This window comes from Hyperolius riggenbachi, chromosome 4, assembly GCF_040937935.1.
Source record: "Hyperolius riggenbachi isolate aHypRig1 chromosome 4, aHypRig1.pri, whole genome shotgun sequence".
NCBI classification, from domain to species: Eukaryota; Metazoa; Chordata; class Amphibia; order Anura; family Hyperoliidae; genus Hyperolius; species Hyperolius riggenbachi.
In genome coordinates, this window is record NC_090649.1 from 359,449,079 (window position 1) to 359,470,486 (window position 21,408).

Consider the following 21,408-nt stretch of genomic DNA (forward strand, 5'->3'; position numbering starts at 1 on the left):
TGGTCGAGCTGCAGAGATCTACAGCTCAGGTGGGGGAATCTGTCCATAGGACAACTATTAGTCGTGCACTGTACAAAGTTGGCCTTTATGGAAGAGTGGCAAGAAGAAAGCCATTGTTAACAGAAAAGCATAAGAAGTCCTGTTTGCAGTTTGCCACAAGCCATGTGGGGGACACAGCAAACATGTGGAAGAAGGGGCTCTGGTCAGATGAGACCAAAATTGAACTTTTTGGCCAAAATGCAAAACGCTATGTGTGGCGGAAAACTAACACTGCACATCACTCTGAACACACCATCCCCACTGTCAAATATGGTGGTGGTGGCAGCATTATGCTCTGGGGGTGCTTCTCTTCAGCAGGGACAGGGAAGCTGGTCAGAGTTTATGGGAAGATGGATGGAGACAAATACAGGGCAATCTTGGAAGAAAACCTCTTGGAGTCTGCAAAACACTTGAGACTGGGGCGGAGGTTCACCTTCCAGCAGGACAATGACCCTAATCATAAAGCCAGGGCAACAATGGAATGGTTTAAAGAGGAGCTGTTAGGTATAAGGTCTCAGAGAAAATAAACACATATATCAGTAGCTAAAGATTGGCTGTACTTACATTACATATGCATTTCACTGTCCACGTTTGGATTTCACAGAATTTGTATATAGTATATGCAGAGATAGATGCTCCTGACAGCTCATGGCAGGCTCCATGTTTTTCTGTCAAATGTGTCGTCATGTCCTGCCTGCTTCCTGATCACAGATAAGCTCGTACTTGAACAACACAGTGTGCAGTGAATATTAATGAGCCATGTGGCTAGGAACAATAGCTGACTCCTGCAGTGTACTCTGCCCGGAGATTTATCAGTGCTACGCGCTGGACTGATTACAAGCTGTACTTACATTACATATGCATTTCACTGTCCACGTTTGGATTTCACAGAATTTGTATATAGTATATGCAGAGATAGATGCTCCTGACAGCTCATGGCAGGCTCCATGTTTTTCTGTCAAATGTGTCGTCATGTCCTGCCTGCTTCCTGATCACAGATAAGCTCGTACTTGAACAACACAGTGTGCAGTGAATATTAATGAGCCATGTGGCTAGGAACAATAGCTGACTCCTGCAGTGTACTCTGCCCGGAGATTTATCAGTGCTACGCGCTGGACTGATTACAAGCTGCTGTAACGTCTCATTAGCAGCCGAGGGGAGGGCCCCAGACTGCTTTGCAGTATAGTATGCGGCTTGCGTCCTCTTGGGTTTTAACAGCCTTACTGATAAGCACACATCAAAGGTAACTGAGATTTTTATCTTCACTAATGGCTTTTGGGCTTCCTTCTAAACTGTTTAACACAGGAGAATAGAGGTTTAAATTAGCTTCTGCAGCCTGACAGTTACTCTTTAAAACAAAACATATCTATGTGTTAGAATGGCTCAGTCAAAGTCCAGATCTAAATCCAATCGAGAATCTGTGGCAAGATCTGAAAACTGCTGTTCACAAACGCTGCCCATCTAATCTGACTGAGCTGGAGCTGTTTAGCAAAGAAGAATGGGCAAGGATTTCAGTCTCTAGATGTGCAAAGCTGGTAGAGACATACCCTAAAAGACTGGCAGCTGTAATTGCAGCAACAGGTGGTTCTACAAAGTATTGACTCAAGGGGCTGAATAATTACGCACATCCCACTTTGCAGTTATTTATTTGTAAAAAATGTTTGGAATCATGTATGATTTTCATTACACTTCTCACGTGTACACCACTTTGGGCTTGATTCACAAAGCGGTGCTAACCTACTTAGCACGTCTAAAGTCTTTAGACGCGCTAACCAGGGTGCTAAGTAGGTTAGCACCGGATTTCTCAATCGGATCGCTCGCTAACTTTGCGCGCGTAAAGTTTTACGCGCGCAAAGTTTTACGTGCGCTAAGTCCCATAGGCTTTAATGGGCACTTCGCGCGGTGCGCCCTGCGCTCTGTGCAGAACGCGCGTAAAGTTTTACGCGCATAAAGTTTTGCGCACGTAAAGTTTTATGCGCGAAAAGCTTGTTTAGACGTGCTAAGGGGTTTTTCACAGGCGTGCTAACAGTTAGCACCGCTTTGTGAATCAAGCCCTTTGTCTTTCACGTGGAATTCCAATAAAATTGATGCATGTTTGTGGCAGTAATATGACAAAATGTGGAAAACTTCAAGGGGGCCGAATACTTTTGCAAGCCACTGTATTTTTCCCGGAGGAACCAGTGTGCATGAGGACGTGTATGCATGTTTGTAACGGGTGAGACTATTTTATTTTTTAACTTCAATATACAATACAAATAAATGATATATTGGATACAATCCCAGCGCTCCAATTTGATATTTTATGGTGATTGATTTTTATAGGTGGGACATAGGGGATATCCCACCAGATGGGGAAGCAGTGGGTAGAAGTGATTGGATTATTGTAATCTAGCCAATCTAGGCGTGATATTGGACCTATAACTTCCGGGCATTTTAATTATATAACAAATTTAATCGCAGCAGCGATTATTCTGTATTTAGGTCTATAAGTGTCCCCAGTATGGTGCCCCTATCCTGGAAGGGGGGGGGCAGTGGGCACAGAGCAGCAGGGAGGGGGTCGCAGGGATAGAGCCCATCATCTATCCTCCTCTCCCCCCTCTTTGGGGCCCCCCTCCTGCAGTCTGTGTTGCAGCACTGTGAGGCAGGCTGGCAACATGTTCCCTCTCCCCGTTGTATGATTGTTGCACAAAGCATAAACCTAATGGTCAACTGAGTTGGGGAGAACCTGTAACAAAAAAAAGTTCCCCTGGGGGTACTCACCTCAGGAGGGGGAAGCCTCAGGGTCCCACTAAGGCTTCCCCCTCCCCTGTAGCTGCAGGCAGTTCAGAGCTGGCTCCCCAAAGTGTCCCGGAATCCTCCCTTGACAAGCCTGACAAGCGCTGATGAGAACTGATTTATTTACTTTTTCTGGCTTCAGCGGGGGCACTGTTTCGGCTTTCAGCACGGAGATAGGCGAAAATAGACGATCTCCGTTGGGTCCGCTCTACTGCGCAGGTGCAGGAGACTTGTGCCTGCGCAGTAGAGCGGCCCGACAGTGATCGGCTATTTCCGCCTATCTCCGTGCGGAAAGCTGATACTGCACCTGCGCTGGAGCCGGGAAGGTAGATATTTACATCTCCGCTGTTCGAGGAGCTTCATCTCTCCGTGGGACCGAGGAGGACAGGGTAGCCTCAATAGGATCCGGAGTCTTTCCCCACCCCAGGTGAGTACCCAGGGGAGGTTTTTCTCAGTACATGTTTTCTTTAAGTGTCATTAATTTTTGTTTGATTTTGTTGTCAACACATTCAACTATGTAAAGAACGAAGTATTTAATCAGAATATTTAATTCATTCAGATGTAGGAAGTCTTATTTTTGTGTTCCCTTTATTTATTTTAGCAGTATATGTATGTCATAGTCCTCTGACCACTGTTACAGTGGATACAATTTTTTGAAAAATAACTGTTCTCTATCCAGTGCTGTCCTCCTGTGTAAGGCCTCACTGGCAGGGCCTTTATTTGGTGGTGATTGTTGCAAAAAAGAATAAACCTAACTGTCAGTGACCTGAGTAAAGTACAATTTGGGTAAAGAGGTGCACCAGTGCGAATAAAATTGGATTAAAATCGAGATAAAATTAAAAAAAAAAATGAGATGGCTTACCTCAATGACGAGATCTTTGAATAGACAAAGAAATATTTATTTAGCACAGGCAATGCATTTCACGAGGCTCCCTTTGCTTATCGGCTATTTGCAATTGGCATGGTTATTGGCCTGAGGAAGCGGTCTTGGACCTGTGAATGCCTGTGTTAAATAAATATTTGTCTATACAAATATCTGGTCATTGAGGTAAGCCATTTCATTTTTTTTATTTTTTATTTTTTATCTTGTTTTTAATCCAATTTTATTCACACTAGGGCATCTCATTACCCAAATTGTGCTTTACATACCCCCAACATGTCCTGTTAGAGGGGTCTAGCCAGACCACACATGGTTTAAACCATAGTGATAATCTGTCACTTTTGCCAAGGAGAGCGACCACACCCAGGTCAGGCTGGACCACACTGAGTCGGGTTTGTTGTCTCCACCTGCCTCCTGTGGTCGGTTGCCCCTCTGCAACGTGCCTTTGTGAGTAGTACGATTACCTTACCTGTTGTCGATATCCCGTATATAAAAACATATTACGCTATTAGGTTCCCATTTTTTTGCCTTCTGTGTCTTTGTCTCTAGGGTGCTAAGACACCCCTACCACTCTACCAGAGTAAAGTGTCATTCAGTTCACTAAATAACTTTTTTCCAAAATCAATACTTTTTTTTTTGTAAATATATACAGTGGGGCCTAGTGCACACCAAAAACCGCTAGCAGATCCGCAAAATGCTAGCAGATTTTGAAACGCTTTTTCTTCTTTTTCTGTAGCGTTTCAGCTAGCATTTTGCGGGTTTTGTGAAGCGTTTTTGGTGTAGTAGATTTCATGTATTGTTACAGTAAAGCTGTTACTGAACAGCTACTGTAACAAAAAACGCCTGGCAAACCGCTCTGAAGTGCCGTTTTTCAGAGCGGTTTGCGTTTTTCCTATACTTAACATTGAGGCAGAAACGCCTCCGCAATCCAAAATCTGCAGCAGCCCGGGAGTATGCATTTCTGCAAAACGCCTCCCGCTCTGGTGTGCACCAGCCCATTGAAATACATTACCCAAGCGTATCCGCAGCCGCAAGCGATTCGCAAAACGCAGCCGAACCGCTCTGGTATGCACTAGGCCTATATGTCCAAGTCCTCTGGCCACTGCTACAACGGATGCACCCAAATAATTTTTGAACAAATACTGTTATCTATCCAGTGCTGTCCTCCTAAGGCTTAGCCTGTATTTTCTGGTGATTGCTGCACAGAAGCATAAACCTAACTGTCTGTCATGTAGTACCCTAAAAAAAATGTTTCCCCTAAATCATCACATTTTTCAAAATTGCAAGTGCTTGATCAGGCCATAGATTAGCATGACCAGGATCAGGAAGAGGAAGAGTTGTGGTCACAATCCCCAATAGAAGGAGCCTTGTCACCTGCTGTATAGCGGCTGCAACAAAAACTTTTTTCAAAAAGAGATAAACTAAATTTTTTGTATGTAATGTACTGTATATGCCATGCCAAAATTGTTCTGGCCTCTGCTACAGCAGCTGCCACAGATTAAAAAAAAAAAAAAAAGATTTTTTTTTTTTATGTAATGTATATGCCATGCCAAAACTGTTCTTGCTTCTGCTACCGCAGCTGCAACAAACAATTTTTTCAAAACCAGATAAAAGCAGTCTGGCCTCTGCTGCAGTGGCTTCAACACCTGTTTTTTTTTTTTTAAATAGATAAACTAAAGGTCTTTGTGGTTGTTTATGGTAAATGCAGTTTCATCTGTCAGTGTGAATCGGGCTTAACCCCTACACCACCTGATCGACGTGTACACACGTGTACACACGCTGTACCTTTTAAAACGTCTTGATTTTAAAGCACTTTATTCCACAAAATGTATTATTATTTATTGTATTTATAAAGTGCCAACATATTACGCAGTGCTGGACAATAAATATATACAATACTACAAGGATGACAGACATAACAAGGTTATACAACATAGAGCAAAGTAATACATGCAAATTGTACAAAATACATGATCATGCAATATGGGCTGGTTAGGTAGGCCCAGTAATACAAGTACAGGCTGTCATAGGACAGGAACACATGATCCTGTAGATTACACTAGGGAAAGGAGGACCTTGCCAGAGGTGTACAATCTAAAGGGTGGGGTGGAAACACTAGGTGGGGCTGTGAAATATTCAGTAGAGTTACTGTGTGGTAGGGCTTGGTGTAATTGCCTTCTTAAAAAAGAAGGAAATTTGCAATAATTCAGTTATAAGCGAACATTTGTGGTTACCCACAATGCACTACTACTAAATATGCAAATTATCCCTTTTCGCCCTTGTTAAGCAAAGCAAGCATCCAGAACCGCTGGTGAATAGCAAGCCTATAGCTTTAAGTTTTACACACAGTTTTACTGTGTGGTAGGAGGTGGGTAGGCCATCATAAAGAGGTGGGTTTTGAGGGCTTGCTTGAATGTGTTGAAAGAGGGAGCAAGTCTGATGAGTGGTGGAAGGGCGTTCCAGAGGGTGGGGGCAGCTCTTGAGAAATCCTGCAGGCGGGCATGGGAGTGGGAGATGCGTAGGGTGGTGAGGCGAAGGTCGTTGGAGGATCAGAGGGGGCGACCTGGTGTAGGTAGGGCAGGTTTTGTGCACAGATTTATACGCCAGGCATAGAATCTTGAAAGTTATCCTGAAACGGACAGGGAGCCAGTGCAGGGATTCACAAAGGGGAGATGTGGATGCGGAGCAGTACGAAGAATGGATGAGTCTTGCAGCCGCGTTCATCGCTGATTGAAGGGGGGCAGTACGTTTCAAGGTGAGGCCAGAAATGAGGGAGTTACAGTAATCAAGGTGGGTGATGATGAGGGCATAGATGAGCAGTTTGGTCGTGTCCGGGGTTAAGAAGGGGCGGATCTTGAAGATATTACGGAGGTGGAAATTGCAGGGTCTGGTGATGTTTTGGATGTGTGAAGGAGAGGTCAGAGTCCAAGGTGACACCCAGACAGCGGGCCTGGGAGGTAGGGTGAATGGTTGTGCTGTCGATTGTGAGGTGGAAATCTGGGAGGGGTGCAGCAGCATGGGGTGGAAAGAACAGGAGTTCAGTTTTGTCTAGGTTAAGCTTCAGGAACCTAGCAGACATCCAGGAGGAAATTGTTGAGAGACACAAAGAGACCTTGTTTATGGTGGTGGATGAGAGATCGGGGGTATGGAGGTAAATCTGAGTGTCATCGGCATAAAGGTGGTATTTGAAGCCCAGGGAGGAGATAAGCTTGCCGATTGAGGACGTGTATATGGAGAAAAGAAGGGGGCCCAGAACAGAGCCCTGGGGGACCACAACTGAGAGCTGTGAAGTTGTGAAGGAGCGATTGGATAGGTAGGAGGAGATCCAGGCCAAAGCAGACCATGGATGCCCATGGACTGTAGTGATTGGAGGAGGAGGGGGTGGTCAACAGTGTCAAATGCTGCAGAGAGGTCAAGGAGGAGCAGGATGGAATAACTGCCTTTGGCTCTGGCAAGGGTAAGGTTCTTGACCACCTTGGCGAGGGCTGTTTCAGTTGAGTGTGTAGGTTGGAATCCAGACTGTAGGGGGTCAAGTAGGGTATTGGTGTTGATGTATTGGGTAATGCGTTAGTGGACTAGGCGTTCGAGGAGTTTAGAAGCATAGGGAAGGAGGGAGATTGGTCGGTAGTTTGAGGGTAGGGATGAGTCGAGTGAGGTTTTTTTCAGCAGGGGAAGTACAGTGGCCCGTTTGAACGCTTTGGGGAAGGTGCCTGTGGAAAGGGAGAGATTGAACAAGGAGGTGAGGACTGGGGTCAGGTCAAGGAAGTGGGGACAAAGAGTATTTGGATATACAGGATCGCAGGGGGAGGAGGTGGGGGAGGGGGGGGGAAACGCCGCTAGCAGCAGGCTGACTTCATCAATGGTGGCAGGAGCAAAGGAGGTGAGGGGTGGATGAGACAGGGGAGCAACTGGGAGGGAAGGCAAGGGGACAACATGAAAGGCATTGGGGAGGGAGGGATGGAGGAGGGAAATGTCATTGCGTATTGTTGCAATTTTAGTGGTGAAGTGGTTGGCAAAGTCGTTGGCTGAGAGGGAGGAGCTGGGAGGGGGAGGAGTGGGGTTGAGGAGGGAATTAAAGGTAGCAAAAAGCCATCGAGGGTTGGAAGCTTGGGTTCCAATCAGTGCTGCAAAGTACCTTTGTTTAGCCTCAGAGAGGGCAGTGTGGAAGAGTAACCGTTTGGCCTTGTAATCTAGGAAGTCAGAATTGAGACGTGATTTCCTCCATTTCCATTCGGCTGTTTGAGTTTCTTTCCTGAGGTTACGTGTGTGGGTGTTGTGTCAAGGTTGGGGGTTGGGGGGCTTGTTAGGGCGGAAGATTAAGGGGGTAGCTTGATCTAAAGCAGATGGGAGGGCAAGGTTACATTGTGCAGCCGCTTCATTGGGGCATGTGAGGGTGGGTAGGTGAAAGGAGAGGGAGAGAAGGGGACTTGCTAGGGCATTTGGGGTGAGATTACGTAGGTCTCTCTGCCATCGACCAGGCTGAGGGGTGGGGAGAGAAGTGGTTGATGGGGAAATGGTGAAGGTGAAGAGGTGATGGTCGGAGATAGGGAAAGGTGCGATGTCCAGGTTGCTGAGGGAGGTGGAATTTGAGAATATGAGGTCAAGAGTATGACCAGCACGGTGGGTGGGGGAATTTGTATGCTGAGAGAGACCAAGGGATTTGGTGAGGGAGAGTAGCTGTTTGGCAGCATTGGAGTTAGGCTCATCGATGGGTACATTGAAATCCCCGAGTATGATGGTGGGGAGGTCAGATGACAGGATGTGGGGGAGCCAGGAGGCCAGGTTGTCAAGGAAGAGTGAAGTTGGAGCAGATGGGGGGTGATATAGGACCGCAATGATGGCTGGGAGAGGTTAGTACAGGCAGATTGCATGGGCCTCAAAGGATGAGAAGTGCAGAGAAGGGGGCGGTGATAGGACCCCGGAAGGTGCAGGATGCGGAAAGAAGCAGACCCACCCCCCTCCTCCAGTCCTGTTGTCAGGCCTGGGGGTGTGACTGAGGGGCAGCCCCCCATAGGTGGGGGTCTAGGGATGGGTGGGTAGAGAATGGAGGGAGAAAGTACTGGGACAAGCTGGAGAAGCAGGTGGAGGAATAGCATGTGGTAGTGGTAAAGGGTTGGGAGGAATATGGTGAGTGAAGTGTGGGTGAGCCAGGGAAAGGGCAGGGAGGAAGGGGTACAGTACATTGTGTGATGATGAGGCTGGCAGTGGTTTGGACTGAGGTAGATGTGTAGAGAAGGGTGATAGAGGCATGGAGTAGGAGAGAGGAAGAAATATGAGTGCAAGGTTTGGATAGTGATCAGGAATGCAGGTGAGGCTAAAAGTTTGAGGAAGTTACCTTGGTGTAATGCTGAATTCTGCTGAATTGCTATTGAATTCTGTTAAATTCTGGTTAATTTCCACCATTTGAAGACGACCCTTAGATGACGAACCGAAGTCGGCCCGAACCGACTAGCAGACCTCCTGATATACACACAGAATCAGAGCAAATGAGTAATCAGGATGGCCTGGCAGACAATTTACAATTAAGCAGTGGGGCGGGTCACTAGAGTCTCCTGCAAGTCAAACAAACTTGTAGGTGTCACAACTTTGTTTGAAATTACAGACAGGCCACCAGCAGGGGCAGACTGACCATTAGGGCACTCGGGCACGGACCGAGGGCCCGTGGTCGGGGGGGGGCCCGCCACCCGCCAGAGGACCCTGAGCAGGAGGGGAGACAGCCAGTGAAGGAGGGCAATGGGCAAAGCAGCGGAGAAGGGGGGAAGTTCCCCCCCCCCTTCTCTCACCTTGGGGCCCACCTTCCTGGCTCTCCTCTCCGTAATCTGTAATGTGTCAGACAGCTGGAAGCGGCTGACAGCGGGCGGAGACGCTGTTCAGCCACCGGAGGGATCGCTGATCTGTGTGCAGCTAGTGTGGGCTTGAGAAGCCCAGACTAGCTGCACACAGATCAGCGATGCCTCCGGTGGCTGAACAGCGGTAAGTCTCCGCCTGCTGTCAGCCGCTTCCAGCTGTCCGACACATTACAGATTACGGAGGGGAGAGCCAGGAAGGGGGGCCCCAAGGTGAGAGAAGGGGGGGGGAAACTTCCCCCCTTCTCCGCTGCTATGCCCATCGCCCTCCTTCACTGGCTGTCTCCCCTCCTGGAGACACCTACAAGCCTGGCTGCTTATACTGGGGGCACTTCTAGACCTAGCTACATATACTGAGGGCACCTATAGACCTGGCTATACTGGGGAGACCTATACACCTGGCTGCATATACTGGGGAGACCTATACACCTGGCTGCATATACTGGGGGCACTTATACACCTGACTACATATACTGGGGGCACTTATAGACCTAGCTACATATACTGGGGGCACCTATAAACCTGGCTATACTGGGGACACCTATACACCTGGCTGCATATACTGGGGAGACCTATTCACCTGGCTATACTGGGGAGACCTATACACCTGGCTATACTGGGGAGACCTATACATCTGACTGCATATACTGGGGGCACCTATACACCTGGCTGCATATACTGGGGGCACCTATACACCTGGCTGCATATACTGGGGGCACCTATAGACCTGGCTATACTGGGGACACCTATACACCTGGCTACATATACTGGGGACACCTAAAGACCTGGCTATCTATACAGGAGACACCTATAGACCTGGCTATCTTAACTGGGGACATCTATAGACCTGGCTATCTTAAATGGGGACATCTATAGACCTGGTTATCTATTCTGGGGACACCTGTAGATTAGGCTACTTATACGGGGGACAGGGGCGCCGCGAGGCATAAAGCGAACCAAGCGGTCGCTTGGGGCCTCACAATCTTAGGGGCCTCGGCGGCTCCGTGACGTCGGCGTGACGTCACTTTTTCCCCGCAGCCCCGCCGGGCTGGCAGAGCAGAGCAGGGCTACAGGAAGATGGCCGCCGCCGAAGCCCTGCTCTGGAGACTATGTCTCCAGTACAGGGCTTCGGGTGGCCATCTTCCCGACCCGTAGCCCTGCATGAATCAGCGCGGGAGATTGGAGGAGGAAGCCAGGGAGGGAGCTCCGTGGGAACTGCGCGCCTGAGAAGCCGGCCGGGAGAGGAGACCAGGGAGAGAAGACTTCTGCCAGTGCCAGCCTGCCAGGTGAGTAAATTCTTTTCTTTTTGCAGCCGCAGCCCTAATTGCGAATTTGCGATTGATTTCTGCTGAACTGTGCCCTAAATGCGTTTGATATCTGCTGAAAATGTGGCCCTAATTGCGATTGATTTCTGCTGAACTGTGCCCTAAATGCGTTTGATATCTGCTGAAAATGTGGCCCTAATTGCGATTGATTTCTGCTGAACTGTGCCCTAAATGCGTTTGATATCTGCTGAAAATGTGGCCCTAATTGCGATTGATTTCTGCTGAACTGTGCCCTAAATGCGTTTGATATCTGCTGAAAATGTGGCCCTAATTGCGATTGATTTCTGCTGAACTGTGCCCTAAATGCGTTTGATATCTGCTGAAAATGTGGCCCTAATTGCGATTGATTTCTGCTGAACTGTGCCCTAAATGCGTTTGATATCTGCTGAAAATGTGGCCCTAATTGCGATTGATTTCTGCTGAACTGTGCCCTAAATGCGTTTGATATCTGCTGAAAATGTGGCCCTAATTGCGATTGATTTCTGCTGAACTGTGCCCTAATTGCGTTTGATATCTGCTGAAAATGTGGCCCTAATTGCGATTGATTTCTGCTGAACTGTGCCCTGAATGCGTTTGATATCTGCTGAAAATGTGGCCCTAATTGCGATTGATTTCTGCTGAACTGTGCCCTAAATGCGTTTGATATCTGCTGAAAATGTGGCCCTAATTGCGATTGATTTCTGCTGAACTGTGCCCTAAATGCGTTTGATATCTGCTGAAAATGTGGCCCTAATTGCGATTGATTTCTGCTGAACTGTGCCCTAATTGCGTTTGATATCTGCTGAAAATGTGGCCCTAATTGCGATTGATTTCTGCTGAACTGTGCCCTAAATGCGTTTGATATCTGCTGAAAATGTGGCCCTAATTGCGATTGATTTCTGCTGAACTGTGCCCTAAATGCGTTTGATATCTGCTGAAAATGTGCCCTAATTGCGTTTGATTTCGGCTGAAAATGTGCCCTAATTGCGTTTGATTTCTGCTGAAAATGTGCCCTAATTGCATTTGATTTCTGCTGAAATGTGGCCCAAATTGCGTTTTTATTTTCTGGTGTCTGGGGTAACTGTTGCTGCATTTATTATTTAATGGTCATAGTTGGCTATATTTGCTGTGCTACGGTTAAGCTTCGCCCATACAATGTCATGGCCGCGCCAATCTTTCGGCGCGCTACGCGCGCCTCAATCACCCCAACATCCATTTTTTCCCCGCAAACAGCCCCGCCCCAATCCGCCCATAATCTCCTATTGCCCGGGGGCCACATGAGTTGTCAGTCCGCCCCTGGCCACCAGTGTGAAACAAAAGCCAGAATTTCAATAGCAATTAGTAAATTACAATGTAAATATGTTACTTAGGTGCTACTAATATGTGACAAGCAGAGCAGGACAGCAGAAATGAACTACATGCAATAGATTAGAGATCAAACATACAGGCAGAAGGTTGCAGTAAGGAATCGCTTTCAAGTTCAGTGCAGGTCAGATTAAAGATTGAATATACAGGCAGAAGGATGCAGTAAGGGATCGCTTTCAAGTTCAGTGCAGGTCAGATTAAAGATCGAACATACAGACAGAAGGATGCAGTAAGGGATCGCTTTCAAGTTCAGTGCAGGTCAGATTAAAGGTCGAACATACAGACAGAAGGATGCAGTAAGGGATCGCTTTCAAGTTCAGTGCAGGTCAGATTACAGATCGAACATACCTGTGAGGAGAAGAGGATGAAGATGATCAGGGAATTAGCAGATTAATTGAGGGTGCATGTGCAAGTGTAGTTGAATAATAAATTTAATTCTGTTAAATTCTGGTTAATTTCCACCATTTGAAGACGACCCTTAGAAGACGAACCGAAGTCGGCCCGAACCGACTAGCAGACCTCCTGATATACACACAGCATCAGAGCAAATTAGAAATGTAATGTGAAATCTGCCCTTTAGAGATTAAAACATGACTCTATGTAAACTACATAATTTTTCATTGAACTTTTGCCATGGATTCCCCCTCCTGTATGCCACTGTCCAGGTGTTAGGGCCTTTTAAACAATGTTTCTATCCGTTTTGTGGCCAGAAACAGACCCTATAGGTGTTAGAATTCATCTGGACATGAATTTTGTGGCGGTTCGCCCGTTCACAAACATTTGTGAACCTAAAATTTGATTTACGTGAAATCACTATCCCTCAACCTTAAGCCAACAAATTTTTTTCTTAACAAAGATGGGAAGTGAGGTACCTAACCTTACATAGTCAACCTGGGAAGTTTTTTTATTTGAATTTATTTTTTTTCTGCATGTGCGGAGGAAAGAGTGGTCAAAAAGTGAAAAGTTTTTATAATATCAACATGTCAACATGCATACATTTGCTTGCTCTGGGTAACAGTTTATTACTGGTCCTGCACAAACAAGAACAACAGTGAATACTTACCGGTCCTACACAGTCGAGAACAACAGAGGCCTTTTTGCACATTTCAGCAAGGGAGGCAGCATCATTAATGTCGCAGATTATAATGTCAATTGACTTCAGGTGTGGCTTAGCTGAAAACAAAAACAAGAATGTAACAGGGGATTACCATGAACACTTTACTTCAAGTGAATGTCAATCGAAATGAAAAAAAAAGATACTTACCTATGTAGAGGGAAGGCTCTGGGCCCTATAGAGATTTCCTGTTCCTCTCCTGGTCCCTTCATCCAGTGCTGTCACTCCAGTTACCAGTATTCTACCCATCGGTTGAATACTGCTCTGTGCCTTTGGAAGTCTTCAGGAGCCTGAGTTCTCCCAAAGACAGGCAGCTCCGTACTGTGCCTATTCGAGCGTGCTCTCTTGCACGCTTACACATGCGCAGTACGGAACCACCCGTCATCAGGTGCACTTGGGCAGATTGGAATGAGGAGACAGCGCTGGAATGAGGGGACCGTGAGAGGAGTGGGAAGGCTGGGGTCCCCAACCTTTGTCAGTCCAGGGACCACTATTCAGAACAAACATTTTTTTCTGGTGACCGGGGGAGGTATAGGTAGTATAGTTGCCCCAGTATTGCTAGTATATTTGCCCCAGAATAGGTAGGTAGCTAGTATAGTTGCCCCAGTATAGATAGTATAGTTGTCCCTGTATTGGTAGCACAGGTGCCCCCAGTATAGCTAGTATAGTTGCCCCTGTATAGTTAGCATAGGTGCCCCCAGTATAGCTAGTATTGTTGCCCCAGTGCATGCTTGCCCCCTCCCCCCTGCGGCCACCCTCTCCTGGTAAATTATGAGCTGGCGGCTGCTTCCACCATAGTCCCCACCGGCCCCTCTACGTGCGTGTGATGTCATAATCTCTCACAGCAGTGGCTTCTGTGTAGAGTCAGGAAGCAGGAGAGCGGCTCTCTGTAACGGTGATGTATATTGCCATTACCATGGGAACCGCTGCCCTGCTTCCTGACTCTACACAGCAGCCGCGAGAAGCGCTGCTGTGAGACGAGCAGACCAGCGGCCTGGCGCAAAGTGTCCCGCGGCCCGGAAGTGGGCTGCGGACTGGTGGTTGGGGACCCCTGCTCTATAGGACCCAGAACCTTCCCTCTCCATAGGTAAGTATCTGTTTTGTTTTTTTATTTTATTTATTTCAATTGACATTGGCTTTAAATACCTAGAGGTTAATATGTTTAATCGACAGCAAGCAATGGGCAGCGCTCACAGGCTGCAAGTGAAGTAAAAGCTCCAGAGATATGCCCAGCCCCTTGGGGCTAAATACATACCTTGAATACAGATCAGATGCAAATTATGTGCTAACACTAATCTAAATTCTAAAATTTGAATGCAAGTTGACACCCCTGGAGGCAGCTAGCCTGAAGTATACTTAAGTTTTGTACAGCAGAAGGAAATGGCAGCGCTTCCAAACAGGTGCAGTGTCTGTTTGGAAGCGCTGCCATTTCCTTCTGCTGTACAAAACTTAAGTATACTTCAGGCTAGCTGCCTCCAGGGGTGTCAGCTTGAATTCAAATTTTAGAATTTAGATTAGTGTTAGCACATAATTTGCATCTGATTTGTATTCAAGGTATGTATTTAGCCCCAAGGGGCTGGGCATATCTCTGGAGCTTTCACTTCACTTGCAGCCTGTGAGCGCTGCCCCTTGCTTGCTGTCGTTTGAACAAATGTGTATACCATTTATGGCTAGCTGCACCAGGTAAGGATTATGATTTTAATTTTAGACTAGCTAGGGTTCACTGTTGGGTATGTTTCACTGTTGAATATGCTTCACCGTTACATTAGTTTGAGGTTTTAACCCTTTTTTCTTTTTTGGACAATTTTCATTGTTTGAACATGCTTCACTTTTTGATATGTTTCACTGCTAGATTAGTGGTTAGTTTCTCTCCTGTTGGGGCACGTCACCGCCGTAGGAGAGTCTATTAGGGATAATTTGTGCACAACTTATGCTAAAGCTAACGCCCCCTTTACTGTACCTGTTTTGAATGCAAGGTGTGTAACCTGCCCGTTAGTCGAGCTCTGCATACTTGTGCAGGTAGTCAATTCAGGTGCAGCGTCTGTTTGGAAGCGCTGCCATTTCCTTCTGCTGTTAATATGTTTAACCCATTCAGGTTCCGTCATTTTCACGTGAGAAATGTTTACCTCCCATTCATTAGCCTATAACTTTATCACTACTTATCACAATGCACTGATCTATATCTTGTTTTTTCCGCCACCAATTAGGCTTTCTTTGGGGGGTACATTTTGCTAAGAGCCACTTTACTGTAAAAGCATTTTAACAGGAAGAATAAGAAAAAACGGAAAAAATTCATTATTTCTCAGTTTTCAGCCATTATAGTTTTAAAATAATACATGCCTCCATAATTAAAACTCACGTATTGTATTTGCCCATATGTCCCGGTTATAACACTGTTAAAATTATGTCCCTATCACAATGTATTGCGACAATATTTTATTTGGAAATAAAGGTGCATTTTTTCCGTTTTGCATCTATCTCTATTTACAAGTTTAAAATAAAAAAAATATAGAAATATTTCATCTTTACATTGATATTTAAAAAGTTTAGACCCTTAGGTAAATATTTACATGTTTTTTTTTTTTATTGTAATGGTTTTTTTTTTTTTATTGTAAACATTTTATTTGGGTAGTTTTGGGAGGGTGGGAGGTAAACAATAGATTTATAATGTAAATGTGTGTTAATTTTAAAATATTTTTTTTTACAGGTGTAGTATTACTTTTTGGCCACAAGATGGCGGCCATGAGTTTGTTTACATGACGTCACTCTAAGCGTAACACACGCTTAGAGTGGCGCATCGGGAAGGGAACGGCCAGAAAAGGCGCAGCTTCTGAGAGAAGCTGTCGCTTTTTCAGCGGGGGAGAGGAATCAATGATCGGGCTCCGTAGCCCGATACATTGATTCCCTGGCTACCGAATCCGTGGCCGGGAGTGCGCGTGCACGCGCGCGATCGGCCGCGGGAGCACGCGGTAGCGCGCATGGTGCCTGGACGTAGAAACTACGTCCAGGAACCAAAATAGGTTAATGTCTGACTACTGAAATAACAAAGAGATCCTCACTTGCATTTGTAGACTAATTATATGAACCACTTTCACTAATATACAGTGGTGTTTGAAAGTTTCTGAACCTTTAACCACTTCCCCTCACCCGGGATGAATATCAAAGTATTGCAGGGATGTAGTTACTTCTCACTTGCCGCGGTGCACTCCTGCGCGCACCTGCACTCGTTACCGGCCGCTGCCTAACAGCAAAGAGGATGAATGGGAATGCAGTTCCCATTCATTAATCCAAGTCCCCGTGTGAATGAGCGCCAGCAATCAATGAGATGCCGTGTCATTCATAAAATCCGATACTTACATGTCCATGCAATGCTTCCTGTTTAGCGTACTAATAGTACGCAACAGAAAGGAATACAGGAGGCCAAATAGTAAAATTACACCTACATACATTTTTTAAAAATAAAAAGTCATGCAGTCACACATTTACATTTAAAAAAAACATAGTTACCTTAGGGACTGAACTTTTTTAATATGTATATCAAAAGGGTATATTACTGTTATTTTTGGAATCATGGACTTGTAAATCGTGATGGACGCAAAATTGAAAAAATTTACCTTTATTTCCAAATAAAATATTGGCGCCATACATTGTACTAGGGAAATATTTTAAACGTCGCAATAACTGGGAAAATGGGCAAATAAAATGCGTGGGTTTTAATTACGGTAGCATGTATTGTTTTGAAACTGTAATGCCCGTAAACTGAGAAATAATGAATTGTTTCCTTTTTTCCTCATTATTCTCATTAAAATGCATTTAGAATAAATAATACCACCCAAAAAAAGCTTTTGCGGGTCACAATGTGAGATGTGTAGTTAATGGGCAAAGTGCACTTTAACCATTTAAGGACCCTAGCCTTACACCCCCTAGCGACCAGGCTATTTTCATACTACATGGAATGGGTAATATAAGCCAATCACAACAGGATGTGGGTACCCAAGTCGTCCATACAGGGCCGGGCCGAGGCATAGGCTGGAGAGGCTCCAGCCCCAGGGCGCAGTGTAGGAGGGGGCGCAGAATTCATTCAGCTGTCATTCCTAATTGTGTTTGAAGCAGAAAGAAATAAGAAAAGGGGATACATGGCAGTGACTGCAAGCCAGATAACTAGATATTAAGGTGTTGGGGAGGTTGTGGGCCCTGTGGCCCTCTTAGTCCAATAGCAATCAGTGTGTGATAGCTGGGGTGGGAGGGATGGAGGGGCGCACTTTGGTGTCTCAGCCTTGGGTGCTGGAGGACCTTGTCCCGGCTCTGCGTCCATAGTACAATGTACCAACACAAAACAGGTGACAAACTGTAAAAATATTAAATATAAATTTGTGATTTGGTGCTATACATACATAGTGGAAATATAATTAACACTTACCCAAAACAAGCAGAATAAAAAAAACTCACAGGAAAGAAAAAAGACTGAATGACATTGTGCAATATAGCAAACTAGCCAACCCGCGTCGTAGCATACGCCGCATCTATCTATCTAATAGAGTACGTGCCTCAACCTTGAAGCAAGAAGAAGTAGGCTTTCCATGAGAAAATGTATGCGTGCTCAAACACCAAGTTTAACCCTAGCAAGTCTGGCTTTGCAAATCCGGCCTAATTGGCTATTCATGAGGCAATGCTCATGCAAATATGCATTTGCTTTCGCATGCCAAACTATGCAGGGTCCAAAAAACAATACCGCAAAGCGATCGCCCTGCGGGTATTAGTTCATGCTACATTAGCACTATCCAGGAGCGCCACGGGGAGGATTCCGAATGCCCCCATACAACCGGGGGACTGCGGGGTCCCAGGCTCTCTTACTGCCTGGGAACCACAGCGGCACCCCGGAGGGGGAGGCTGGGTGGCGCAGCTGCACCCCCCCCCCCTCCCCCAAGTGTGGTCAGCGCCGGGGAGAGCCATCCGCACCCACCTCCCAATATTAAAAACAGGCACTTACCTTAACGTCCATTGCGTTCTGCAACATGCACATTAACTTGGGGGCACCACATGAGAAAGGAGTGAAGCATGGGTCACCCCGAGCTTTAGAGCTCAGGGCTGGCTCACATACAACACTCCGGGGTGGGAGGAGGACAGGCGCAGACAACTCACTCCAGGGCTCACACCACCAGAGCAAGCCATCCACCACCTGCCTCCAAAGGATACAACTGCAAAAAATGCTTTCCATGAGAAAAATTTTGCGTGCTCAAACACCAAGTTTAACCCTAGCAAGTCTGGCTTTCCAAATCTGGCCTAATTGGCTATTCATGAGGCAATGCTCATGCAAATATGCATTTGCTTTCGCATGCCAAACTATGCAGGGTCAAAAAACCAATACTGCAAAGTGCTCTCTCGCTGCCTGGGAACCACAGCGGCACCCCGGAGTGGGAGGCTGGGTGGCGCAGCCGCCCCCCCCCCCCAAGCGTGGCCAGCGCTGGGGAGAGCCGTCCGCACCCACCTCCTAATATTAAAAACAGCCACTTACCTTAACGTCCATTGGGTTCTGCTACATGCGAATTAATTTTCTCATGGAAAGCATTTTCTGCAGTTTGTATCCTTTGGAGGCAGGTGGTGGATGGCTTGCTCCGGTGGTGTGAACCCTGGAGTGAGTGCGCCTGTCCTTCCCCCCCCCCCCCCCCCTGGAGTGCTGTATGTGAGCCAGCCCTGAGTTCTAAAGCTCGGGGTGACCCATGCTTCTCTCCTTTCTCATTTGGTGCCCCCAAATTAATGCGCATGTAGCAGAACGCAATGGACGTTAAGGTAAGTGCCTGTTTTTAATATTGGGAGGTGGGTGCAGACGGCTCTGGCCACACTTGGGGGGGGGGGTCATCCACGCCACTCAGCCTCCCCCTCCGGGGTGCCGTTGTGGTTTCCAGGCAGTGAGAGAGCCTGGGACCCTGCGGTCCCCCCAGTTCTATAAAAAGGGGGCATTGGGAATCCTCCCCGTGGCGCTCCTGGAGGCCTGGAGCACACCAAAAACTGCTAGCAGATCCGCAAAATGCTAGCAGATTTTGAAAGGCTTTTTCTTATTTTTCTGTAGCATTTCACCTAGCATTTTGCGGTTTTGTAAAGCGTTTTTGGTGTAGTAGATTTCATATATTGTTACAGTAAAGCTGTTACTGAACAGCTTCTGTAACAAAAACGCCTGCAAAACCGCTCTGAACTGCCGTTTTTCAGAGCGGTTTGCGTTTTTCCTATACTTTACATTGGAGGCAGAAACGCCTCCGCAATCCAAAAAATGCCTCACCTCGGGAGTATGGGTTTCAGCAAAACGCCTCCCGCTCTGGTGTGCACCAGCCCATTGAAATACATTACCCAAGCGTATCCGCAGCCGCAAGTGGATCGCAAAACGCTGCCGAACCGCTCTGGTGTGCACTAAGCCGGATAGTGCTAATGTAGCATGTAGCAGGGTGACTGCTTTGTGGTATTGGTTTGTGCATGCATTTGCATGAGCATTGCCTCATGAATAGCCAATTAGGCAAGATTTGCAATGTCAGACTTGCTAGGGTAAGGCCTCTTTTCCATGGACTGTGAATAGGCAGTGAAATGGCTCTCAAACTCTCACAACTGCTCACTGCTGCCTGGTAACTGCTCGCTGCTGCCTGGTAACTGCTTGCTGCTGCCTGGTAACTGCTTGCTGCTGCCTGGTAACTGCTTGCTGCTGCCTGGTAACTGCTTGCTGCTGCCTGGTAACTGCTTGCTGCTGCCTGGTAACTGCTTGCTGCTGCCTGGTAACTGCTTGTTGCTGCCTGGTATCTGCTCACTGCTGCCTGGTATCTGCTCACTGCTGCCTGGTAACTGCTTGCTGCTGCCTGGTAACTGCTTGTTGCTGCCTGGTATCTGCTCACTGCTGCCTGGTAACTGCTTGCTGCTGCCTGGTAACTGCTTGTTGCTGTCTGGTATCTGCTCACTGCTGCCTGATAACTGCTTGCTGCTGCCTGGTAACTGCTTGTTGCTACCTGGTATCTGCTCACTGCTGCCTGGTAACTGCTTGCTGAGCACACAGCTCAACAGCCCGTGGAAAAGAGGCCTTAAACTTGGTGTTTGAGCACGCATACATTTTCTCATGCAAAGTACTTCTTCTTCTTGTTTGAAGGTTGAGGCACTTAGTCTATTATATATATATAGATAGATATGCCCTCTGGACCTTCTGACTGCTGTAGTGTCCTGGATTAAAATTGCACAAGGACACTAATACACACACACACACACACGTTCCCACAGCAGTTACCAGTTGCGCAGCGTACTATTGCAGCTTAACTCTGGTACAACCTTGCTAACACATCCAAACCTGACACTAACCTCCCTCTTCATGCCCCAACGCTAACCTTCCATCTCTGTGCATACATTAATGTAACCCTTGTCTATACAGCTCTGATATACAAACTGCCATTAAAAGCAATCTTCTGATCTTTTCAGGCGATAATTAGATAAAGTGTCTTTAGCTAAGATATCAATGAGAATTGTGTACAAGGTCCAGTAACCCACATAAAAAAGCAGTTATCATTATCAGAGCTCTCACCCAGTCTATCTGCAGCCCACTGCAGAACATCCTCCAACTTCTTCCTACTTCTGCCAGCCACAGCCCAGCGGAGCCCCTGATCCCTAAATTCCACTCCATCCGCAACGCGAGCGACCTCCTCCACCACAAACTGCCCAGTGAAGCCTGAAGCTCCGAATATCACTAGTTGGTATGGACGGGCTGTCATCGTCTGTTGTCAGGCTGGAATCAGAATGAGCAGAAGCAGCCAGCAACAATGACACATAATCTACTGACAGAGGGTGTGACTAACCTAGAATGTAAAATGAACTGTGCATAGCTTTATTGGTTACTTTCATCAAGTCTTTTTTGTTTGTTTGTTTGTTTTTTTTGCTTCCTTGCAAATAAGCTTTATTGAAATGTGCCAATCAGACACTGCTTAAAGAAAAAGGTTAACTGAAGTTCTTATTCAACCTGCAATTTATCTTTCTGGTAGAAAAAAAAAAAAATTTCATTGTATTAAAAGCTCAGCTCTAATAACCCTCCACTTCATCTTTATTAACCTCCCTGGCGGT

At 46.5% G+C, this 21,408-nt stretch overlaps 1 protein-coding gene across 1 annotated transcript in view; it reads right to left on the minus strand.

Moving 5' to 3' along the window:
• LOC137570836 (saccharopine dehydrogenase-like oxidoreductase) overlaps positions 1 to 21,090 on the minus strand; it is a 452,635-nt gene extending 431,545 nt beyond the window's left edge. Inside the window, exons 1-2 of the mRNA XM_068279544.1 lie at positions 20,876 to 21,090; positions 13,273 to 13,382 (exon numbers count right to left, since the gene is read on the minus strand). Coding sequence (XP_068135645.1) covers positions 13,273 to 13,382; positions 20,876 to 21,062 — 297 coding nt within the window. The 5' untranslated portion in view covers positions 21,063 to 21,090. The remainder of the gene's footprint in view (positions 1 to 13,272; positions 13,383 to 20,875) is intronic.
• Between the last annotated feature and the right edge of the window lie 318 nt (positions 21,091 to 21,408).